Here is a 20,507-nt window from a genome sequence, read left to right as displayed (position 1 = left end):
GTTAGGGAATGTTAGGCTGACAAAATATCAGCCATCAGATATAAACCAGCAATGGGAATAATGAGCAGTCCGTGTAATTTAACAGTGCAAAGTTATTTTAAGTTCTGACAACTCAGGTCTTCATTTAAAAACACACTGGCTGCCCACTCACTTTAAAATCAAGCAAAAGCTGATTTTAAATTCCTGACAATATTTATTTATATATGGTTGAAAAAGGTTGCTACCACATCTTCAACAGAAAAAAGGGTGCCTTAATCCAAGCAGATTTTAAGAGCAGTTAGTTAGTTTATTAGAAAGGTGTTGTGTCATTTTTTTACTGCTGTTCATCTTGGACAGCACAACCATCACGATCCAATTAACTCTTCAGTATTTAATTCTGCCTTTATGACAGGTCCTCACTGAAGCGTTCTGCCCGAGATCTCTCTCTATATACCAGAAACGTATGACCATTCTGGTATCAAGGGACCGCCTGTTTTTAAAAGAGGAACTCATCATACTTACTGGCAGACCTGACAAGTGACATCAGACTGTAATCCACCTGTGAAGATTTGGTCTATGATGCAGTTACAGTGGTTGGGGTTGTTGGCTTTCTTTCCATTATCGTCACCTGAAGGAAGAAAAGGGAATGAGCACTTTGTTCCCAAGCCCTCTGAATATTCACATGTAGCTGTGCAGAGAGCCCTACTCTCTCTATATACTAGGCATCTCCCTAAAGCTTAGTTTTTCTGGTATGTGTACAAAAAAAAAATGATGCCACAGCTATAAGGAAGAACATACAGACAATAATCAGGAACAACAGGTTTGAAAAAGGTTACTTCTGTTTTATTGCTTCAAGCTGCGCTACCGAACCAAGAAAGAAGAGACTTGATCCAAAATGTAGTTTGACAGACTTCCCGTCATAGGGACAGTAATATGTCATTGTTAAGCGGGAAACTGGCTGGTTTTGCTCTGCCCCAAGGACTGCTTCCAGAAGAGGTAGCACTGCTGAGGTAGTTAGTGACAATGACTGTTTAACCACCCTTCAAGGGGCCCATGAATAACATGTGTAAGGATAAGCCAGCCTTTCCAGGGAAAAATGAGTTCCCGCCCTTAAGAAAACTGCACATATAATTATTCGCACCCTAAGCAAAATCACTACAAGGCAAGTAAAGTAGAAAAGGAAGCATTAGCAAATGTTCAGCATTTAGTAATTCTAACGCATAACGTGGCTATCCCAATGTGACTGAACAGAAAAAACTGATCCAACAGCAAGACTAAATTTATATTTTTTTAAAAAGTTTATTCTACACCTGACGGGGAGCTTTCTTAGCTGTGACTAGGAGGACACTCTAGCACTAACAAGTCCCTAAGTGATGAATGGAAACAGCCAAAAATCTTGCCAATGTCAAGATGGCACGAATCTGACTTGGTGTTTTGTCGTTTTGAGACAAAATGTGGCACTACGCTAGCAAACCCATTATGAAGCACCTGTCTAACAACTTTCCAGCCAAGTAAAAGGTATGCTATTAAATCACTATTGACAAAAAAATAAAAAAGAAGAAAACAGGCTTTCCTGTCTCTTTTATGAAGCCACAAAAAGTTGCACTGCTGTGTCAGTTTTGGAGCAAGATATACACCAAAAGAAAACAAAGAATCTCCCCCCTCCAGCCCCCCCCCCCAAGATTTAATCCTTGCATGTAAAAAGCCTTTCTTTCTTTTCAGTCTTTTGTCATCTGCTCACGAAATCTGGCAAATGGCCTCTTCACATTATAACTGGGCTCCAGGTAAGATCCCTGCTGGATACTCTTAATAGACCATCATTTGTACCCACAGGAGAATAAGACTGCTCCCTTTTCAATTACCCAAGTCAATTAGGCTCAATGAGTAGGGGGGTCTCTAAAGACTATTCTGTAAGCTTGTTCACAGCAACACAGAGAGGTATTACAAACTCACTGGGCTTCCTGTGACATCTGGCAAAGTGAAATTACCACCTTCTTGCACCTGTCAATACGTAACACAGCAGCAAGAGCCAAAAAAAAAAAAGTGCATAATTGAGCTGAAAGGGGATTCCCAGTGACTGAGCAGTTGCAGGTGTGGGCATAAGCCCTGCTTCTGGTAGGTGACAAAGCTGCTGTTGTCACTAAGGGAAAATGCTGCTTTATGTGGGCTGATGTGGTATTAAGTTCAAATGTCAAGGTTCAGTCAACTGTCCGGGGCTCATCCGTTTTAAGTGCTTTATGTGGCCACAAGGTCTGGCCAGGTGGAACCAACCGAAAAAAAATAATGTTTACTTGAAAATGTATATTTATTTGCAACTATCCCTTCATTAGTAAATCTGTTATAGCGAAGCTTGGAACTGCTGGAACAAAAAGAGATCCCAGGTCATGCCTGGAACTTTAGAAAGATCAGTGAAGGTAGCAGCACTGGCATTTCTCAGACATCAACCAATTTAAATAGCCAACAGTTACAAATCATTTGAAATGGCAATTTTAAAAGAATTAAAAAAGAAACTAAACTTGGTATTGATGTACATAGCATATCATATTCACAACAGCATAATCATTCAGAATAATATCATTTAAACCATCGAATCCCTCTTCCCTGCATAGTAGGCTACGCAGCCTCTGACTATATTCAATGAAGGGAGCACTGATCAGCTCCTTTAGAAATTAATTCCACTGTCAAACTGCTGAGAGTGGCTTTTGCTTAATTGACTGGGATTGCCAAGATAAAATGCAATCATATGCCAGATTTCCTTGCTAATTCATTAATTATCTCAGTGTTAACTTCTTCCTCTTAATGTAACCATTTCCAGAGCAGTAGGAAATAATATTTCCTCCCATAGAATGATATGGACTCCTAGTCCATTATGCCATGGTAAACCTGTTCACATTCAGGGGATTAAAAGACATTTATTTCAATCAACTGCCTATATTATTTTCAGGGGTGCAGGGAGTTACAAAACAAAAGTCATATTTAGACCTACTCCTCCTTTTTCATGCTGGAACCTACAAAATCTAACTGAATTCAAAATCCGCGGATTTTTAAGCTACAACCGACAATAGTAAAGAAGCTAGTATGAAAACGAATAAGAAATAAGAAACTGTTGCCTCAAGCCAATTTATGAAAGAGCAAAGGAGAAACCTACTTCTGATATCTTACAGCTAAGTATAACCTGCAGAGATGTGCTGGGGAGCATAACCACAGGAAAGAAACTTACCTTTGCAGTGTCGATGTAGCACATCCAATGCAGCAATGAGGAACTCATGCGCATCCTGTTGCTCGTACCCTGCTAAATGCCGTGCGTGTGTCCATACCAGGTGCAATAACCTATATGGAATGTGAGGAGATCGGTGCCCAGAGTAGAACTGCTCCCAGAATGAAGGGGGTGGGTTGGAGGGAGGAGGACAGGAAAGAAAACGAAAGGTTCAGGTATTTTCCTTTCCCCAAAGCAACAAATATATAAAAACTCTTCATAGAAAGACTAGGGTTATTCCCTAGATATTTATAAAGACGTATACGCAGGCTGGGAAAGACAAAGTACTTTGGAAGGCAATTGTCTAAGGCATGTCAGTCCAGGACAACAGCTGAAAATGGAAATCCTAAATGAAGTTCCCATTCATAAAGAGGACAGGAGTGGGAACTTCATTTAGGATTTCCTTTTTCAGCCACATTAAAAGAAAACGAAATACTATCGGGCATCATGTATGTCCTAGTCATATACCATTAGGTGTTACTTGGAGGAAGGAAGGAGGGTGTACATAACAAAATAACACTGCCAACGTTTCTACAAGCACTGCAAGAGAGAAAGATCAAGATAATGCAACCAATGTTTAAAAGGCCATTTTCAGAGCCAAGGGCACATTCATTGTCACATCAAGTTATGCCCTCAGATTAGCTGGACTTAAAACCTCTCAGGATTTATTTTGCAAAATCAGTTCAACAAGCTAGCAGATGATGGTATTTTTTTACAAATAACTCTGGTACATTATTAGACCCCCAACCGAAACTCTTTCCTATGCATTTAACAGAATGAAGGAGAAAGGATGAGAATGAGATATTATTTCTCCACTGAAGGAAGGAAGGAAATTTCTCTTATGTTGTTGCGAAGTCCCAGCTTGTCTCCGATTCTTAAAAAGATTAGCCAGACTCAGGGGTCAGAAGTTCTGCCTGGCCTGTTCGTACAGAATAAAATGAACAAAACTGTGCAACGGACAGAGCTCTATTTCACTAGGACACGCACGGAGTGAATCCGAAGCTGGTCCTTGACGCCTCATTCCTAAGAAGGAAACACAAGGATCTTTTTTCCTGAGGAGCAAGCCGTTCTATCCCCCTGGAAAATGACAGCTGGCTTTCTCCAGGACGTTCCTTATACCCATGCCATAGATACAAGCGCATGTGATGTTACTAGCTAAAAATGTGCACTGATGTACGGAGCAGTGGTCTCACAGATGACATCTAGACAGTATTATCTATACCGCTGCATAGGAGACACAGCGTGTGCACTTTCCGGATCATTTTTAAACGTTCTGTGCTGAAGGAAGCTCAGTTCTTTAATGAGGTCACTGAGGACAACAAATTCCTGTGGCTTGGTAAGTTAAATCCAAACTGCTTTATATCTGCATCAGGCCAATATCTTAACCAGTCATCTTAGAATGTAGGGTGGGGAGCATCCTTCCTAAGTTACAGACCTCATATGTATCTGGGAGGAAAAAGCTTTTCCTTGCTGAGCTAGAGTTTTCTTGGCTTGAAACCACACTACAGCAATGCAACAGTGCACAAGTGCCTTTTATATTCAAAAGGATCAATAAGCAATTCTGGGATGCCAACAGCAATGACACAAAGAGACCAGCGCCTGGGCATAACTGAAATCTGCTGATGCAGCAGTTGTGACAATATAATTCAGAGAACGGCAGCAATAAAACTTTTCCATTCTAACAATTAGTTCTGGAATTATCCAATTACTCTGCCCAGTTACTCTTTCCATAATTACTTCACTGCACCCCCTGATAAGTATTTCTCAGAGTTTCATTAAGATGAATAAAAATCTTAAGGAACCTCTCAAACTAGTTGCTGTTACAGGTAGTCCTCACTTAACAACCATTCATTTAGTGATGCTTCAGACTTACGACAGTGCTGATAAAACTGATTTACAACTGGTTCTCACACTTACGACCACTGCAGTGTCCCCACAGTCACATGATCATGATTTGAGTGCTTGGCACTGGTTCGCATTTATGGCTGTTGCAGCATCCCATGGTCATGTGATCACCATTTTTACCTTCCTGGCTGGCTTCTGACAAGCAAAATCAATGGGGAACTGCATGATTTGCTTAACGACTACATAGTTCGCTTAATGCCCGTGGTGATTTGCTTAACAGCTGCCCCACAAAAGGTCAGATTTGCTTAAAGTCAGGTTAGATTTGCTTAATGATGCTTTGCTTAGCAACCGAAACTCCAGTCTCAATTGTGGTCATTAAGCAAGGACTACCTGTATCCTGAACAGGAGGCTTTTAACCAACAGACCTGGCAGGGACCAAGTGTAAGTTATGCTGTCTGGGCAGCCCTAACATTTTAGCATTTCAGCTGATCCACTGCTCATTCAAAGGACTTTAGAACAGGTCTGCACGTACATTAGGCAAATGTTTCTCAACCTTGGCAACTTTAAGCTGTGTGGACTTCAACTCCCAGAATTCTTGCCAATGTTGAGAAACACTGCATTAAGCTATGAAATGCTCTGGATTCAATTCATAAGAGGTGCTTCTGAATGCGTGGGAGCGTGAAGACAGCGCCTGTCCGCAACTCATTAAAGCAGCCATGTCTTTTTCCAGGATTGGTTCAGCTGCTGCAGAAAGGTGCTCCTGGGTGTTCTGAAGTAACTCTTTTGAATTTAACCTAAAGCACTGCACAGCTAATTGACATACCATCAGCAGGCTTGCAAAGAGTAAGTATCACTTTAGTCTTTTTTGTGTGGTAAGGCAGTGCCCTACTTGAAAGCACAGAGAGACGGGAAAGGCCAAGAGAGTGAGAAAGGGTCCAAATGTTAATTAAAATCCATGGTGGTGACTGCGTACAGTTTTTTTAAAAAGTAGACATGGATTAAGATATGGGAAAAGGAAAGGGCCATGCTCCTGCAGCGTATCTGAAAGGGAATTCACTCCTTAGCCACAGTTAGAAAGAGCCTGAGAGTTTTAGCAGAAGCTATCATTAAGCTCAATTTATTCCTTAAGAATGGAATCACGAACAGTTGGACTCATATTTATTCATCCACAATTTCATCTGGTACTGTAGCAGATACTCTGTGATTTATGATCAAACTAGCTGACCAATTAGAATTTATAATGGAAGATATTGAAGTGGTAGATGGTGTCTACCTTTTAGGATCAACCATCACCAATAAAGTCAAGAAATACACCACAGACTGGCACTTGGTACAGCAGCCATTAAGGTCTTGGAAAAGATGTTCAGATGCTGTGATGCGCCTATACCTACAAAGATCAGAATCGTGCAAGCCAGGGTATTCCCTGTGGCACTCTATGGATGCTAAGTTGGACTTTGAAGAAGCAGGAGAGGAAGAGTATTGGCGCCTTTGAACTTTGCTATCGGAGAAAACTCCTGAGAAGACCGTGGACAGCTGTAGTGGAATTTGGCGGCGGCACTGATTCCCAGGAAGGAGGGGGCACGTTCCAGCCAGGTAAGAGGATTCACAGTCCAGAGTCTGTTGCTGGGAAAGTTAAGAGGTTCAAGGTTGGTCCGCCCTAGAGTCTCACAGATTATTTACCCTTAGATTACTTAGAGCAGCTTTAGTCTGGCAAGATTCTGTCTGTACAGTGAAAGCAATAAAGAACTGGAGTTTGGAATATATTGACTTGACACTGTTCTTGTGCCAGCCCTGACAACAGCCAAGAAAACAAACGAATGGATCATTGAAGGAATCAACCCAGAGTTCTCACTCAAGGCACAAATGATAGGCTCAAATTATCCTACTTTGAACACACCCAGCTCTTTGGAGAAGGTTCTGATGGTGGGGAAGGTGGAAGGAAAGAGAAGAAGAGGACAAGCAGCAGCAAGGTGGAGGGACTCAGTTACAGTGGCAATGGGTGCAACAGTGTAAGACCTGAAAGACTAGGTTAGGGAAGGATCATCGTGAAAAAGGAAGGATCATCACGAGAAAACCCATCTGTGTGGTTGCTAAGAGTCAACACTGACTTGAGGGCAAATAATCAATCCCAGTCAGCTGACCAAACTGAAAACATGTTTTCAACCAAGTCTGCTAACCTGAACTTGCATACATTATTGCTTTGTCTTTAAATTGACAGAGCAAATTATGGCTATTGTTCTATCTTCAAAGCCTGTGCACCTTGCAAATGGGAGCGTTATGGAAGATGAAATGAAGGAGACCTAAAATATAAGTAGAGCAATCTCAGGTTGCCTCTCACATGCTGCAAAGATTAAAGCTGAACCTTCTCAACGACGGCAAAAGGGCGACTTACCTCCTGAAAGAGCGTAGACATTTCACAGACCAGACACGAGCTGGGGCTTTGCATTTCACATTTGTGTCTGTCAGAGAGGAAGAAATCTCGCAGTAGTGGAGTGTGAGTAAGTGCTTGGACAATACAGTTCATAAAACACGTGTTCCCAAGATTAATTAGCCCCCGTAGACCTGTTTAAAAAGGAAACAAAGAGGTCAAGTGAACTATTATTCAGGTAACAGAACTGTAACTCGCCTCAGCTCAAATTTTCAATCACTATGTACCGCAAAACAGTGCCAAATCCTGATTGTGACTATTGCCCTTTTCCTTCCATTATGTTCATTTTCTCCTACTTTAAGGAGACTTTTAAATGCTTTTGTAACCAGATAGCTGAGATACATCAAGCAGCACAACTAGGTACTATGATTTTGGGCAGGTGTCTCATGTGTTACAAGTATTTGCTTCATTGCTGAGCAAAGTACCTGCTGCTCACAGTAGCATGCTTAAAACTAGAGCTTCTCAAACCTTCGTCAGTATGAGGTAACATCAGGGAAGGCTTGGACCCTCTAAAAATGTTGCAGAACGCTAACCTTGCAGTCCATATTTGCATACTAGCCAGAAGATCAAAGCATGCGCCAAGGACCTCAATTTTTGGTTTCTAGACACTGTTCAATCGCAATAACCACATCTTGGTAGGAAATGGTACGAGTTATAATCCATCATCTAGATTTTAGGGGTTTTTTCCCCCACTGTTAAGTAATATAGAAAAGAAGCAAAACTCTAAGAAAGCATAGCATCAACAAAACTGGAAAGAGCTTTCAGCATATTCATTTTCATAAATATTTACATCCAAGACCTCTATCAGCAATACCAATGTTGGCTGGGAATTCTGGGAATTGGAACCCCACATATCTAGAGAGCATCCATGTTGGTGAAGGGTGGTCTGAGTGGAGGAACAAAATATAAATTCACATGTTTGCTCTGGAAATGAAGGTAGAGACTTCAACTGAAACCACGAAGATAATAAAATATTTGAACTTTATTACAGCTGAAATTTTCTCCTTAAACAATATGAAACAGGAAATACTAATTAGAATATTAATGGATGCAGATGATCAGCCAGGAGGTTCACAAATTCTTACCTCTCCAAAGCAATACAACTAAAATTCTGAGATGGTTCAAAATATTAAATGGCCTTGTATATGCAGAAATATTTTTGAAAAGCCTTTCATCTTCCTTTGCCAGGCAGGTATGTGTTTCTGTTGCTAGGATACCGCAGACTAAGAACAGTGAATCACTGTACTGGACAACCTATTAAGTATTGATAAATACTTAAGCCTTCCCCAAATCACTGTCATTAACACAATACTATTGTCCTACCCAGCCCAACAAACCACTTCTTATTTTCAACAAGAATTTGCTTTGCTTTACTTTTACAGTCACCTTTTAGCTAAGCATTTAATTCTTATTACAATCTGTGGGCATAAATGTTGAAAACTGCAAACACCTTTTAACTCATGTGTGGCATATATCCTATTTAGGAAAGTGTGCCGCACTAGACATAGTATGTTGTGGATTTGCAGACTAATTGTACAGAGGCACAAACAACCATACGTTATATCCAAGAAGGCAACTCTATTTCTTTGTTAACCAGCCCAAACTCCAAAACAAGAAGCAATTCAAAATACATTATGCAAAACAAGACACATCTGCATCACTTAAATACACTGTGTTTACTGGCTGCAACTTTGGAAAATAGATTGAGTAAAGGAACAAGGACAAGGCTTATTTATTTCTTTTTATTTATTTAACAGTATTTATAATTTGCCCCAATCCCAAAGGACTCTGGGCAATATATAACAACAAATTCATACCAAGAAGAAGAAAAAAAAGATAAAATCCAACATCACAATAAAAACCCCATCAGGAACAAAAGAACAAAACCCAGAAGAGGTGCCCACAACCTGGGGTCTGGAACATGAACGAAGTGGACGCTGTATGTACTTCTGGGGGGGAGCATTCCTCAGAAAGGGGGACTATCACAGAGTAGGTCTGTCGTGTCACCCACACACCCACCTTGTAAAGAGGGGGGACTTTCTCTAGGACTTCTTAGATGACCAGACCAGGTGAGCAGATTTGGCTCCAACCAGCTGTCGCTCATTTAACAAATAATAGCTAAAACAAACTGTGGCTTAGAACAACGTGTGCATTTATGCATTATAATCTTCACAGGTACTTTATATGCTTTTTTTTTTTTCCTGTGAGGGTTCTTGCTTAAAAGCAAGGAAAGTTTAGTTTTAAACAATGACAAAACTAGCTTCCATTTGTCACCAACAGGATTTCCCTAGCTTTTCTGAGAAATTATTTTAGGTGATTACACACCATTAACCAGCATCACAGTAGAACAGCATGTACTAAACGAATGCACATTTCTATTTTTGAAACAAGCAAATTATAAAAGATACAAGTTGATTGATTGATTGTTATTTTCCATATTAATTGCCACGTCTGCTTTAATAATGATTCGGCTTTTCAGTATTACTGTAATAAATGGGTTTTTATAAAGTACCCCATTCTAATGAAAATTTATTATATCCCATCTTATATATCTGTGCAATGGTCTTGTGATGGAGCTTGCTATTACTGTCTGCAATATACATGTCCCCAAACAAGCCACCCATTTTAGCTACCGTTTCAAGGCAGGATCCAGCAATGTCATCTGGAAATACACTGCTACAGACATGATGTGATAGTTTGTACACAGTCACAAGCTTGCCTGCTTATAAAGGTCCTTCTAATATTAAATTGGGGAAATTCAAAAGTTGGAAGATTCCTGGGGTCATATGGTAGCCTGACAGCTGATCACATCATGACCTGCAATATGCAAAAACAGCAATGAAATTAGACAAAACATACCTTGGTAAGTTATGGTTAAAGCAAGATCTAGAATTTGAAGTCCTGTACTTACTTGGGAAGGAGTTCAAAGGCTAGGACAGCAATAACCAGACAGCTTGCTTGGCGCCACCATCTGAGGACATGTCATACACTCAATTCTGTCAAACATGGAACCGTGGAACGCCTGTCAACTTAAAATGACTACTGCTCCTACCTTGCACAAGAAACGTATGGTCAGTCCTGGCCATCAGGAGTGGATTGGTGCAAAATATCCTTTCACAGAACTCCCGAAACAGAAGGAAGCAAGGAAAAACTTAGGGATTCCAAAAACATGAAAAAAGGTGTGTTGGTGGTAGCAGCCTCTTTACTTTGCTCTTTAATAATTAACTTAAACATATTGTCCCACTAATCATGGCAAACAACCCCTGTTCCGCCCTTGTATCACAATGTTTACTGTAGACAGACTACAGGAAAAGAAACAAATAGGGTCACCACCAATGAGACTGTCATAACTGCAACTCAGGCATAACTAGTAGGGTTTCATTATCACCAATTTCAGTTACAAATATCTCTAGTGATGGGAGACGGTGGAAAAAAACAAACAAAGACAATTGGATTAAGACAAGGTTTAATATGAAGGTTAACAGCAGACCCATGTTAAATGATTTCTGATATAAGAAATAGAGGAAAGGAGGCAAGGGCAATTGCATTTTTACCCTTGCTTCTTGCCTGGTCTCAGTGAATACATAAAAAACTAAAAATAGTAAGTAAAATACACATTATAAATCAAATGTAAGAGGGCTGAATGAAAAATAATCCATCCAGTGTTGTAAATTGTCAACAGATGGCAGTACCGACATCCCCAAAGCTCTGATGTTCTTTAGCATCTGTTCCTTCACTTCAGTTGGTGGGAATTAAATTACATGCCCTGCCTGAATTTTTGACTGACAAAGAAGTCCCTCCAATTGAAATTCACCATTGAATGCAGGTTGTTTATGAATGCAGGTTGTTTATGATGATAACAGCACTGATGTGAATACTGTGCATCCCTGGACCAAAAAATATATGATGATGAACCAGGTAGAGCTGATTTGTGTGATCAAGGACAAAGTGGACCATCTGTGACAGTTTCACATGAGAAAGGTTGATGAACTGATTAATAACGACTAGTGGATCACTCGAAGGAAAATTGCTGTCAAATGTGGCATTTCACAGGAACACATGGGTTACATTACTGATGTTCTTCAATACTGGAAGGTCTATGGAAGAGGGGTTCCTTGCATGCTAATGGCAGAGATGAAAACGTCAATAGTTGAAATTTGCCAGCAATTATTGTCATGCTATGGGAATGAAGGTGAGGAATTTCTTCAGAGCAAGTGACAGCCAACTAAACATAGGCTCATTGTTATAAGCCAGAATTGAAGCATCAGTCCATGGAGCATCATCACAAAGCTTCACCTGCAAAAAAAACGTAAAACCCAGGCTTCGGTAGGAAAACTCATGGTTACAGTTTTTTAGGATGCAGATGATGTTATTCACATGGATTTCCTTGAACCTGGCACCACTATCAACTCAGAGCACTACACTGTAACACTCAAAACTTTGAAACAATGATTAAACAGACTTTGGAAGCACAAGGAGGAAATTTTGCTGCAACATGACAACATTAGGTCTCGTATCTCATGAGCCACCCAAGAAGCAATTGTGAAGTTGGATCTCATAATCTTACTCCATCTGTCATATAGGCCAGACTTGGCACTATGCAACTTCCACCTTTTCCCCAAAGTGAAGGAATACTTTTGTAAGCATCTATTTGATTCAAATGAAAAGGTGAAAAGGGCAGTAAGGACGTGATTGAAGAGCCAGAGTGTGGAGTTCTTTTGTGATGGTTTTAAGAAGCTTGTCCATCGCTGGCAGAAATGTGTAGTGAATGGTCCTAGAGAAGTACATACTGGTAATGAAATTGCTCATTTCAGTCATTATTTTCCTGTTTCATTTATTCAACTATCCATATTTAAACTACAGTTATGCGGGTGGGGGCATTACTTTTCATTCAACACACTTATGTTCCAAATTCAAACGCCTCCTTGGGGTGTCCCCAGGGTTTGCTGGCATCAGTGGGTTTTGGCAAATTTCCATTAGCTGCTTGGCATATAACGTGTGTTTGTTTAATCAACTTATACACCAGTCCTTCCAAAAATTCCTGCAGTCTTTCTTTACCACACTGTACTTCCCGTGTAAAGCAGAAAATTGTAAGGTGCTCAGAAGGTAAACAAGCCAGTTCCTCCTCTCCCCCCATTCCCCACTTCCCTGGAAGCTAGATTTGTCCCAAAATTGATGGCCTCACAGGAGCAGCTTAAGATGGAGCTTTTCTGGAGGACTGTTAAAAGTTTATAACTTAATTACTGGGTTACTGAAATTATGTCATCATATAAACTTTCTTTGGATATTCAGCTCTGGTTTTAATTTGAATGTGGCTTATTTTCTATTAGTATTAATGTGCCGTGCCACGGATCGTTCACGTGTATTTCTTGGTGTAGTGCCAAAAGCATTATTATTGTGGCACTACAGGAATTAATTATAAATGCAAAACTGGTGAGTTACTTGGTTCTATCTTTTGCTTACTGACAGAATCTTATGAATTCCAATTCTGCATTTCTATAAAGGATAGTCAAAAATTCTGACTCTGGGATATGGGAAGACACTCCGTAACAAATCAGGTAGATATTTGTGTTACCTCAGGGCCGCTACCGATTGCTTTTTCTGTCACAGAACTTCACCGAGATGTGTTCCCAAGCTACCCGGGTTTCACAGAGGATCTGTTGCTTGCTAAGCAAGTACTGTATGCACTGAACTAGGAGTCCTTCTCTGAACTAGGCAAAACAATCAGTCCAGAGATTTCAAAGGCTCAAGCTATTCTCTCTAGAGAGCCTATGAAGTATTTAGTATCATACTAAAAGGTGTAATTACAGCCTGTCTACTTTATTTAATAACATCTTTCTGATCCACTTCTGCAAGCGTGCCTAGGCCCATGCAATTTTCCCCAGTCCACACAAGCTGATGTTAAGATATATAAGAAATGCACTATCTTCCAATATGGCTTGCACCCTGTTAAATACTCCATACTATCAGGAAGTTATTTTGTTTGTTAAATCCTCTGCGCTTTATGGATACCTCCCTTTGGAGCAAATGCAATATATTTATACAACAACGGGTGGTCCCAGTGGTCTCTTCTTCAGGCTAAACATCACCATTGCCATAAGCATTTCTTCACGACTTACTCTTTAAGCCCTAAATGCTATTTCCACACTGGGAAATTTCTAAACGGGAATCAGAAGGACTATCACGCAAAAGCTCTGTTGAAGATGGAACATAATTTGACTAGTAACAGGTCAGGGCCCCTAAACATGATGTATAATGAATGCAGACATAAAGGGGGTGTCCTAACAGCCAGGAACCATGCTGAGACAAGGAACAGGTCTCTAGTGTTTTATTGCTGCCACACCAGGAAAATCCTAACAAACTGAAGAAGCGTGGGAAAAACCCAGACATATAAACCCCAAAGGTTAAGACGGGCCCGATCTGTGCCTCTTTGAATGGCTGCCCAATTCCTCAGTGCTACGCATGCGCTTTACAGCCTGGATGGGAGCCCCCTGCTCGCCATCCTCACTCATGACAGGGGGACAGGTAACGGTGACTTGGAAGTGTCATTAACTTCCTGTATTCTAACTCATACCAAGCTTTCTACCAGAAATTTGGAAGCAGTTCAGTTCTGCAGCCCTCAACAGCACTGGAAATCAACACTGAAAGAGTTCTGCAGTAACCTCGCATCAAATTGCTTGCCTTGTTTAAAATCAACACCAAAGCATTTACTGTATATCAGCCTTTCAACCTCGCTGAACCCTTGAAATATTTTTCAGGCCTCAGGAAGGAACCCCTGCTCATTCAGGCTCAAATATAGGCCACAAGTTACAAAATTATTACATTCATTTAATGTGTAGGCCTGTATATATGCATTAACAGTGTTTTTAAACTAACGAATGAAACTTACCTCTTTAATGTGAAGTTGCCTGAATATGAAATAATTTTTTAAATAAATCAAGATCTCCCAGGGAATCCCTCGTGACCTCTTGTGGAACCCTGGCTGAGAAACCCTGCTGTATATACTCGCGAATAAGCCCATCCACGGATAAGCCAACCCTCAAAATTTTAACGCAAATACCATGAAAAATGCCCCACCCGCAGATAAGCTGATCCACATTTTTCCTGGTATTTTACTGAAAAATTTGAGGGTTGGGTTATTCGTGGATGGGCTTGTATGCAAGGATATACAGGTACTTTTAAAAAGTATTACCATATATACTTGCGGATAATCCCATCTGTGGATAAGCCAAACCCAATTTTGGGGGTGTATTTTGGCAACTAAAATTCTCAGCTGATCCGCGAATATATACGGTAAGTATCTTTACACTAGGATGAGCCTGCAAAAGTCACCTAGCAAGGAAACATGTACCTTAATGTAGTTAAGGCCAAACCAGATTAATGTAGTTAATTTCCAACCAGATTCAGGAAAAAAATTCATTTTGCAATACAGGAAGGAATCAGCCTCTTCACATACACTTGAAGAGCATCCGGAAGCTTCAGCTTGTCCAGAATGCAGCTGCGCGGGTTATTGTCAGCGCCCCTAGAAGGGCGCAAATAACACCTCTACTACACAAGCTGCACTGGGTGCCAGTTTGCTTCTGGGTCCAATTCAAGGTGTTGATTATCTCCTTTAAAGCCCTACATGGCATGGGACCGGGTTACCTGAGGGACCGTCTCATCCCCATGACATCAGCCCGTCCCACCCAGTCATGCAGAGAGGGCATGCTACAGACCCCGTCTATAAGAGAATTCCATCTGGCGGGGTCCAGGAAATGAGCCTTCTCTGCAGTGGCACCTGCCCTCTGGAACATCCTGCCACCGGAGGTCAGGCAAGCTCCATCCCCTTTGACCTACAGGAAGTCCCTGAAGACTTGGCATTGCTGCCGTGCCTGGGGGTGGGGAGGGGGGTAGTCAGTCTGGGGGATGGCTGGCACCTTAGAGTGCTTCCCTCATATTTATGATCTTTTACAGCCATCTGGATTTCTATTTTACTTTTTAATTTTATACTGTACTGTATTATATTCATGTTCTATTATGATTATTGTTTTGATGTTTTAATTGATTAACTTATTGTGAACTGCTCAGAGTCCCTCCTTGGGGGTAGATGGGCGGTAGTACAAATTTGAGACACAAATTTGAGACACAAATTTGAGACATAAAAAAATATTTCAATGAGTATTTCAGAAAAAAAGTGAATATCCTAAGTATCTCTGCCTCTAGGCAAGAATCAGAGCTACACGAACTCCCTAAATAGGATATAGAAACATATACTTAGAGGTAGTACATGACAAGAGCCAGGAAATCAGATACGCAAGTGATGATTAAGAACACTGCTGGGCTGAAAACAGTGATCACTGCAAATGGTACCACTAGGAACTAACAAAAGGTTCAAGGAATTCTCCAGTTCTCCAACACGTTTGCCACATTAATGCTTCCAATGGTAATATCAGAACCACAAGTTGCAAACTTAAAAGTTTAAGAAATAGATCCCCTACTATATCTATATCTTGGAATCTATTCTGAAGAAGTCCAATTGCCTTGATTAAAAATACTTTGGTAAAGCTGAAAACAAAGAGTGCTTGTAAGAAACAAGCCGTTCCATTCCTGCCACCTAAGAAAGGCGAGTGCCAGAGAAGGCAAAAGATACAGAGACCTAAAAAGAGAGACACTGCTGGAATTAGAAGATTTCCCATCAGTATTAGTTGGAATTTCACTTTCAGAGCTGGGAGTTCATGCAAATAGAAGACCTAACAGCGCAAGAGACAGATGCTCATAATTCAGACATTAAAGCAGAAGGGAAAGAGTTAAGCTGAAAACATCTTGCAGAGAATATTCCACAGAGCTGCTATGGTGTCAGGAGGCTTTAGAAATGTGATAAATAAACAAGCTTGTCAGGGAGATGTAGTTTCAATTTCATATTTTTAGGTGACGAAGTGGAATCAACCAAATATCCAGCTAAGAGTGAGAACATACATGAACCTCTGTCCCATTCAGGAAAACATTTTGCTTAGCCGAAAATCCTATTTGTTTAAGGTTTACTTCTTCAACTTGAAGAGTTTTAATATGAAATGTTCAAATCCCTTTTTAAAATGGCCAGTGTTAACCTCAGTGTCACCTAAACCCAGGGGACCCAGAGTATAGTAGTATTCAATGACTATTTAAAAATCTGGGTGTCCCCTAGGGAGAGTGTTGAAAATTAGAAGACTTCTGGATGGCAAAATAGGTATCTAGATGTATTTCATGTTGCACATATTTCTGTAACAGAATGAGGATTTTATAAAGAGGAGATTTTATATTAACCGGATTGGAGTTCTGAGGCCAGAATTAAATTTGTGCAGATGGTATCTTTAGCAAATGAGACTCACTCCCACTAAACTGACGAAATATAGTTCATACACAAATTCCTTTCCTCCATCATCCCAGTAACTCACCATATGTTGCTTATATATTCTTATCACTATTCACAACAGATTTCATGTTTCAAAAATGGGAAGAACAGACCAGCTGCCAATAGCTTTTACAAGCCAGCCCTAGATATTAAGTATTAATATGTATGAAAATATGCCAAACAGACACAGTGCAATTCCTACAGTTCTACAGTACTAAAACCAGGTCACCATCAATGTTTTTATATGCTGTATTTTCTCACCACAAAGAACACATTGGAAGAAATAACCAATTCTGCCAAGAAATGGAAGATCGTATACATTTTGCTGTGAACTATGGTTACAGAAGGCCCTCCTTTCAATTTCTGTTTATTCAAAGATCCAGGTAAGTTTACATTTCTTTAGCTGTAATTAAGAAATTTATCGTAATTTTCAGGGAAACTGATCATATGTCCTAATCTGAAAGGCACTTGGATACGCAACCTTGCCCTCCATGGCCATCAGCTTTTATTAGCTAATCTGTTAAGCTCCAAGCAGACCAAGTTCTATTCTCTTCCAGAAGACCAACTGACCTGTCATGCTGACTGTTTCCACCACTGAATATTGGTAACTTGGCTATACGTTTCCCTAAATAATAGTTCCTTTGGTATTAGGGTAGGAAAGAAACAGAAAATGTGTTTTGCTTCTCATTTGGAACAAAGCATCCACACCCAGAATATTTTATCAGGGTGTTTCAAGTAGGCTGTTGAAACAGAAAATCTGAAAGCCGCTAAAATGTTCTGTCGGAGCAAAACTAAAAACATTCTGAGCGTTCTGGCCATATAAAACAATGGGAACTTTATATGAGTCCTTTACTCCCTTGCTTTTTATTCAGGGCCACAGATGTAGATTGGGTGATAGTTCATGTTGATTTCTGCCAGCTAGCCAACTTGCAGATAGATTAGCGAAGGGCACAGATTTAGAAAATGAAAACAAAGAAAATTAAATCCCACTCAGTTTTGACAAGCTAACTTAATCTGAAACACTGGCCCCAACACATGGGGCAGTTCTCTCATTCTTTAACTAGCAATTAGTTAACAGCTATCAGCTTGAATATCCTAACACAGCTGGAAAAGCACACTCATACTTTCACTACCATGATAAGAGTTTCTTAAATGCTTTCAAACATTTACACAGGGATAGCTTGCCAGCTGCAAAAAAGGACTAATGCTGCTTAGCTGCATGGAAGAGCATTCAGTAACATTACAATAAAAAAACAAAGCAAATCACACACTCTTACTGTCAGCTTCTGTCACCAATGCCAGCATTTAAATAAATGCAACAGCAGCTCATCATACAAACCAGCAAACACACCAAAACAGACCTTTTGAGATTCTTAAATGTTCCTGGAGCTCACTACCAATAAAGCTGAAGAACAGGCATGGACTAAATATGTAATAGGGCTGAAAAGCAATTCAGATCTGAAAAGGAAAGGTGATTCAGAACGCATCTATCAGCAATTCCTTAAAATAAACTACATATTCTCCTGGGTTCACATGATAGCCTAGGAAAAGAAGAGGTGCCAATAGGTGCAACATACATACTGCCTACATGCACTCCAAGTCACCTGTCCCCCTCTGAATCTGCAAGCCGACCAAACCGTTAAGAGATGTCTTTCTCTCTCCTCTATACTCACACCACTATACTGTCCCCATGAAAACCACATGGATGTGTTCATCAGGTCACTAGGAATCAAACTCAACTTTAATTTTGCTCCTTTGCATTACGTTCATTCCTCAGTCTGTGATTACTTTCTACCTCATTTCATTCAGACTCATCTTGCTTCTGTTCCCTCTAAACTAGCTATCCAACATTTGGGTAGATGCCTACTGCTATAATATACATAATAATTATAGTATGTTTATTATTACCTGTATTAAAGAGTAAATCTTGAGACCATGCACTTCCACAGAACACTTCCATCATCACTATGCTTCATCGACCCGCCCCACCCGGTCATGCAGAGAGGGCATGTTACAGACCCCGTCTGCAAGAGAATTCCACCTGGCGGGGCCAGGAAGCGGGCCTTCTCTGCAGTAGCTCCCGCCCTCTGGAACATTCTTCCCTTGGAGGCAGGGCCGCAATTAGGGGGGCAAGTGGGGCATGTGCCCCAGGCGCCACGCTGGGGGGGCACCAAAATAGAAAACAGTATTTGTATACTGAATGTTTTATTAATTTCAATGTATAATAGAATAATAAAACTTGCTAACACCTCCCTCACCAACCCATGGGGGGGGCGTGGAATCCATGTTTGCCCTGGGTGACACAGACCCTAGTTGCGGGCCTGCCCGGAGGTGAGGCAGGCCCCCTCTCTCCTGGACTTTCGTAAAAAAACTGAAGAGCTGGTTCTGTCAGCGCGCCTGGGGTGGGGAGGGGAATGGTCATTCTTGGAGATGGCTAGCACCTTAGAATGGCCCCTTGTATATTCACGGTCTAAAGTAGAACCTTACTGCCATCCGGATTTTATTGCATTTTATATTTTTACATTCTATTTCTATTTCTATTTAATATATTATTTATAGTTTGTACTGAATTTTAAATTTTATTTTTATTGTAAACTGCCCAGAGTCCCTCCCTGGGGGGGGCCAAATGGGCGGTGATATAAATTTCATAAATAAATAAATATTACATGGGTAATTTCTTCTTAAGAATATATAGCTTGGCTACAGTCATCAAGAGTCAAGCTCAACTCATGGAGTCAAAAAAAAAAAAAAGGAAAAAAGATTTGCATTAACTGCGAGAAGTTAAGCAGCTACGTGCTACAAATTAGAGGAAACAATTTACAATTCAATTGTGAACAACTGAAGAAACAATTCAACAAATAACTCAAGAAACAATTTACCTGCTGTGACATCTATGGTACAGAAGTGACTGAAAGGCAATGGGACATTGCTTTGGACATTTTTTCTGGCCTAAAGAGGGCCTTCTAAATCTACTTTGAGAAGATTTAGAAAAGGACTGTGACAATCCTTCATTTTTCCATGTATGCCCCTGGCTTGTTGCTAAATTTTAATTGGAGCGTCATTTCTTTCCTACTGATGTGTTTTTAACTGGATTTATTTATTTATTTTATTTTCATGATGGATTTGCATTTTATCTTAAGCTTTCTTGCTATTAATTGGTTTCAACATTATTTGAACCAGAAAGACAAAATATGTTTAGTAAATACCATGAAGAACTGCATGATACAGCTTACATTCTTTTCCATCTTTCTTCTTTCCGTATCATGGCCATGTAATTCATCCAATGCAATGATTAAGATCTAAAAACTTGCGCTAACGGAGGTACCAAAAGATGCAACACTACACTAATTATCTGTGTGCAAATGCAGTAAGTTATATCATTGTTCCACTGCATCCTTAAGTTTATCTATAACTACACAAATACAGTATTCTTAATGGCATTAGTTCATAAACTTGAAGAAAGGCTTAATTTCATGAGCTGTGAAAAATGGGCAAGTGATTTTATTAGAACTATACATTAACACTTTTCATGATGTGCTAATAGGAAACCATCTTTGTGGTGATCTAGAGCCCAAGAAGGACTTAGTCATGCCTACACTGTATTTTCCACAATAGAGTTCCTCTGCTGA

The 20,507-nt window shown here is 40.2% G+C and overlaps 1 protein-coding gene across 2 annotated transcripts in view; it reads right to left on the bottom strand.

Annotated features, from left to right (window-relative positions):
- The window catches only part of USP22 (ubiquitin specific peptidase 22), a 63,607-nt gene that overhangs the window by 11,619 nt on the left and 31,481 nt on the right, over window positions 1–20,507 (bottom strand). For both annotated transcript variants that reach the window (XM_063314797.1, XM_063314798.1), the window contains exons 6-8: window positions 7,473–7,642; window positions 3,200–3,347; window positions 502–607 (exon numbers count right to left, since the gene is read on the bottom strand). In XM_063314797.1, coding sequence (XP_063170867.1) covers window positions 502–607; window positions 3,200–3,347; window positions 7,473–7,642 — 424 coding nt within the window. The remainder of the gene's footprint in view (window positions 1–501; window positions 608–3,199; window positions 3,348–7,472; window positions 7,643–20,507) is intronic.

This window comes from Candoia aspera, chromosome 14 (genome assembly GCF_035149785.1).
Source record: "Candoia aspera isolate rCanAsp1 chromosome 14, rCanAsp1.hap2, whole genome shotgun sequence".
Lineage (NCBI taxonomy): Eukaryota > Metazoa > Chordata > Lepidosauria > Squamata > Boidae > Candoia > Candoia aspera.
The sequence above is the reverse complement of the archived record's forward strand: the minus strand, read 5'-3'. Positions and strand labels throughout refer to the sequence as shown.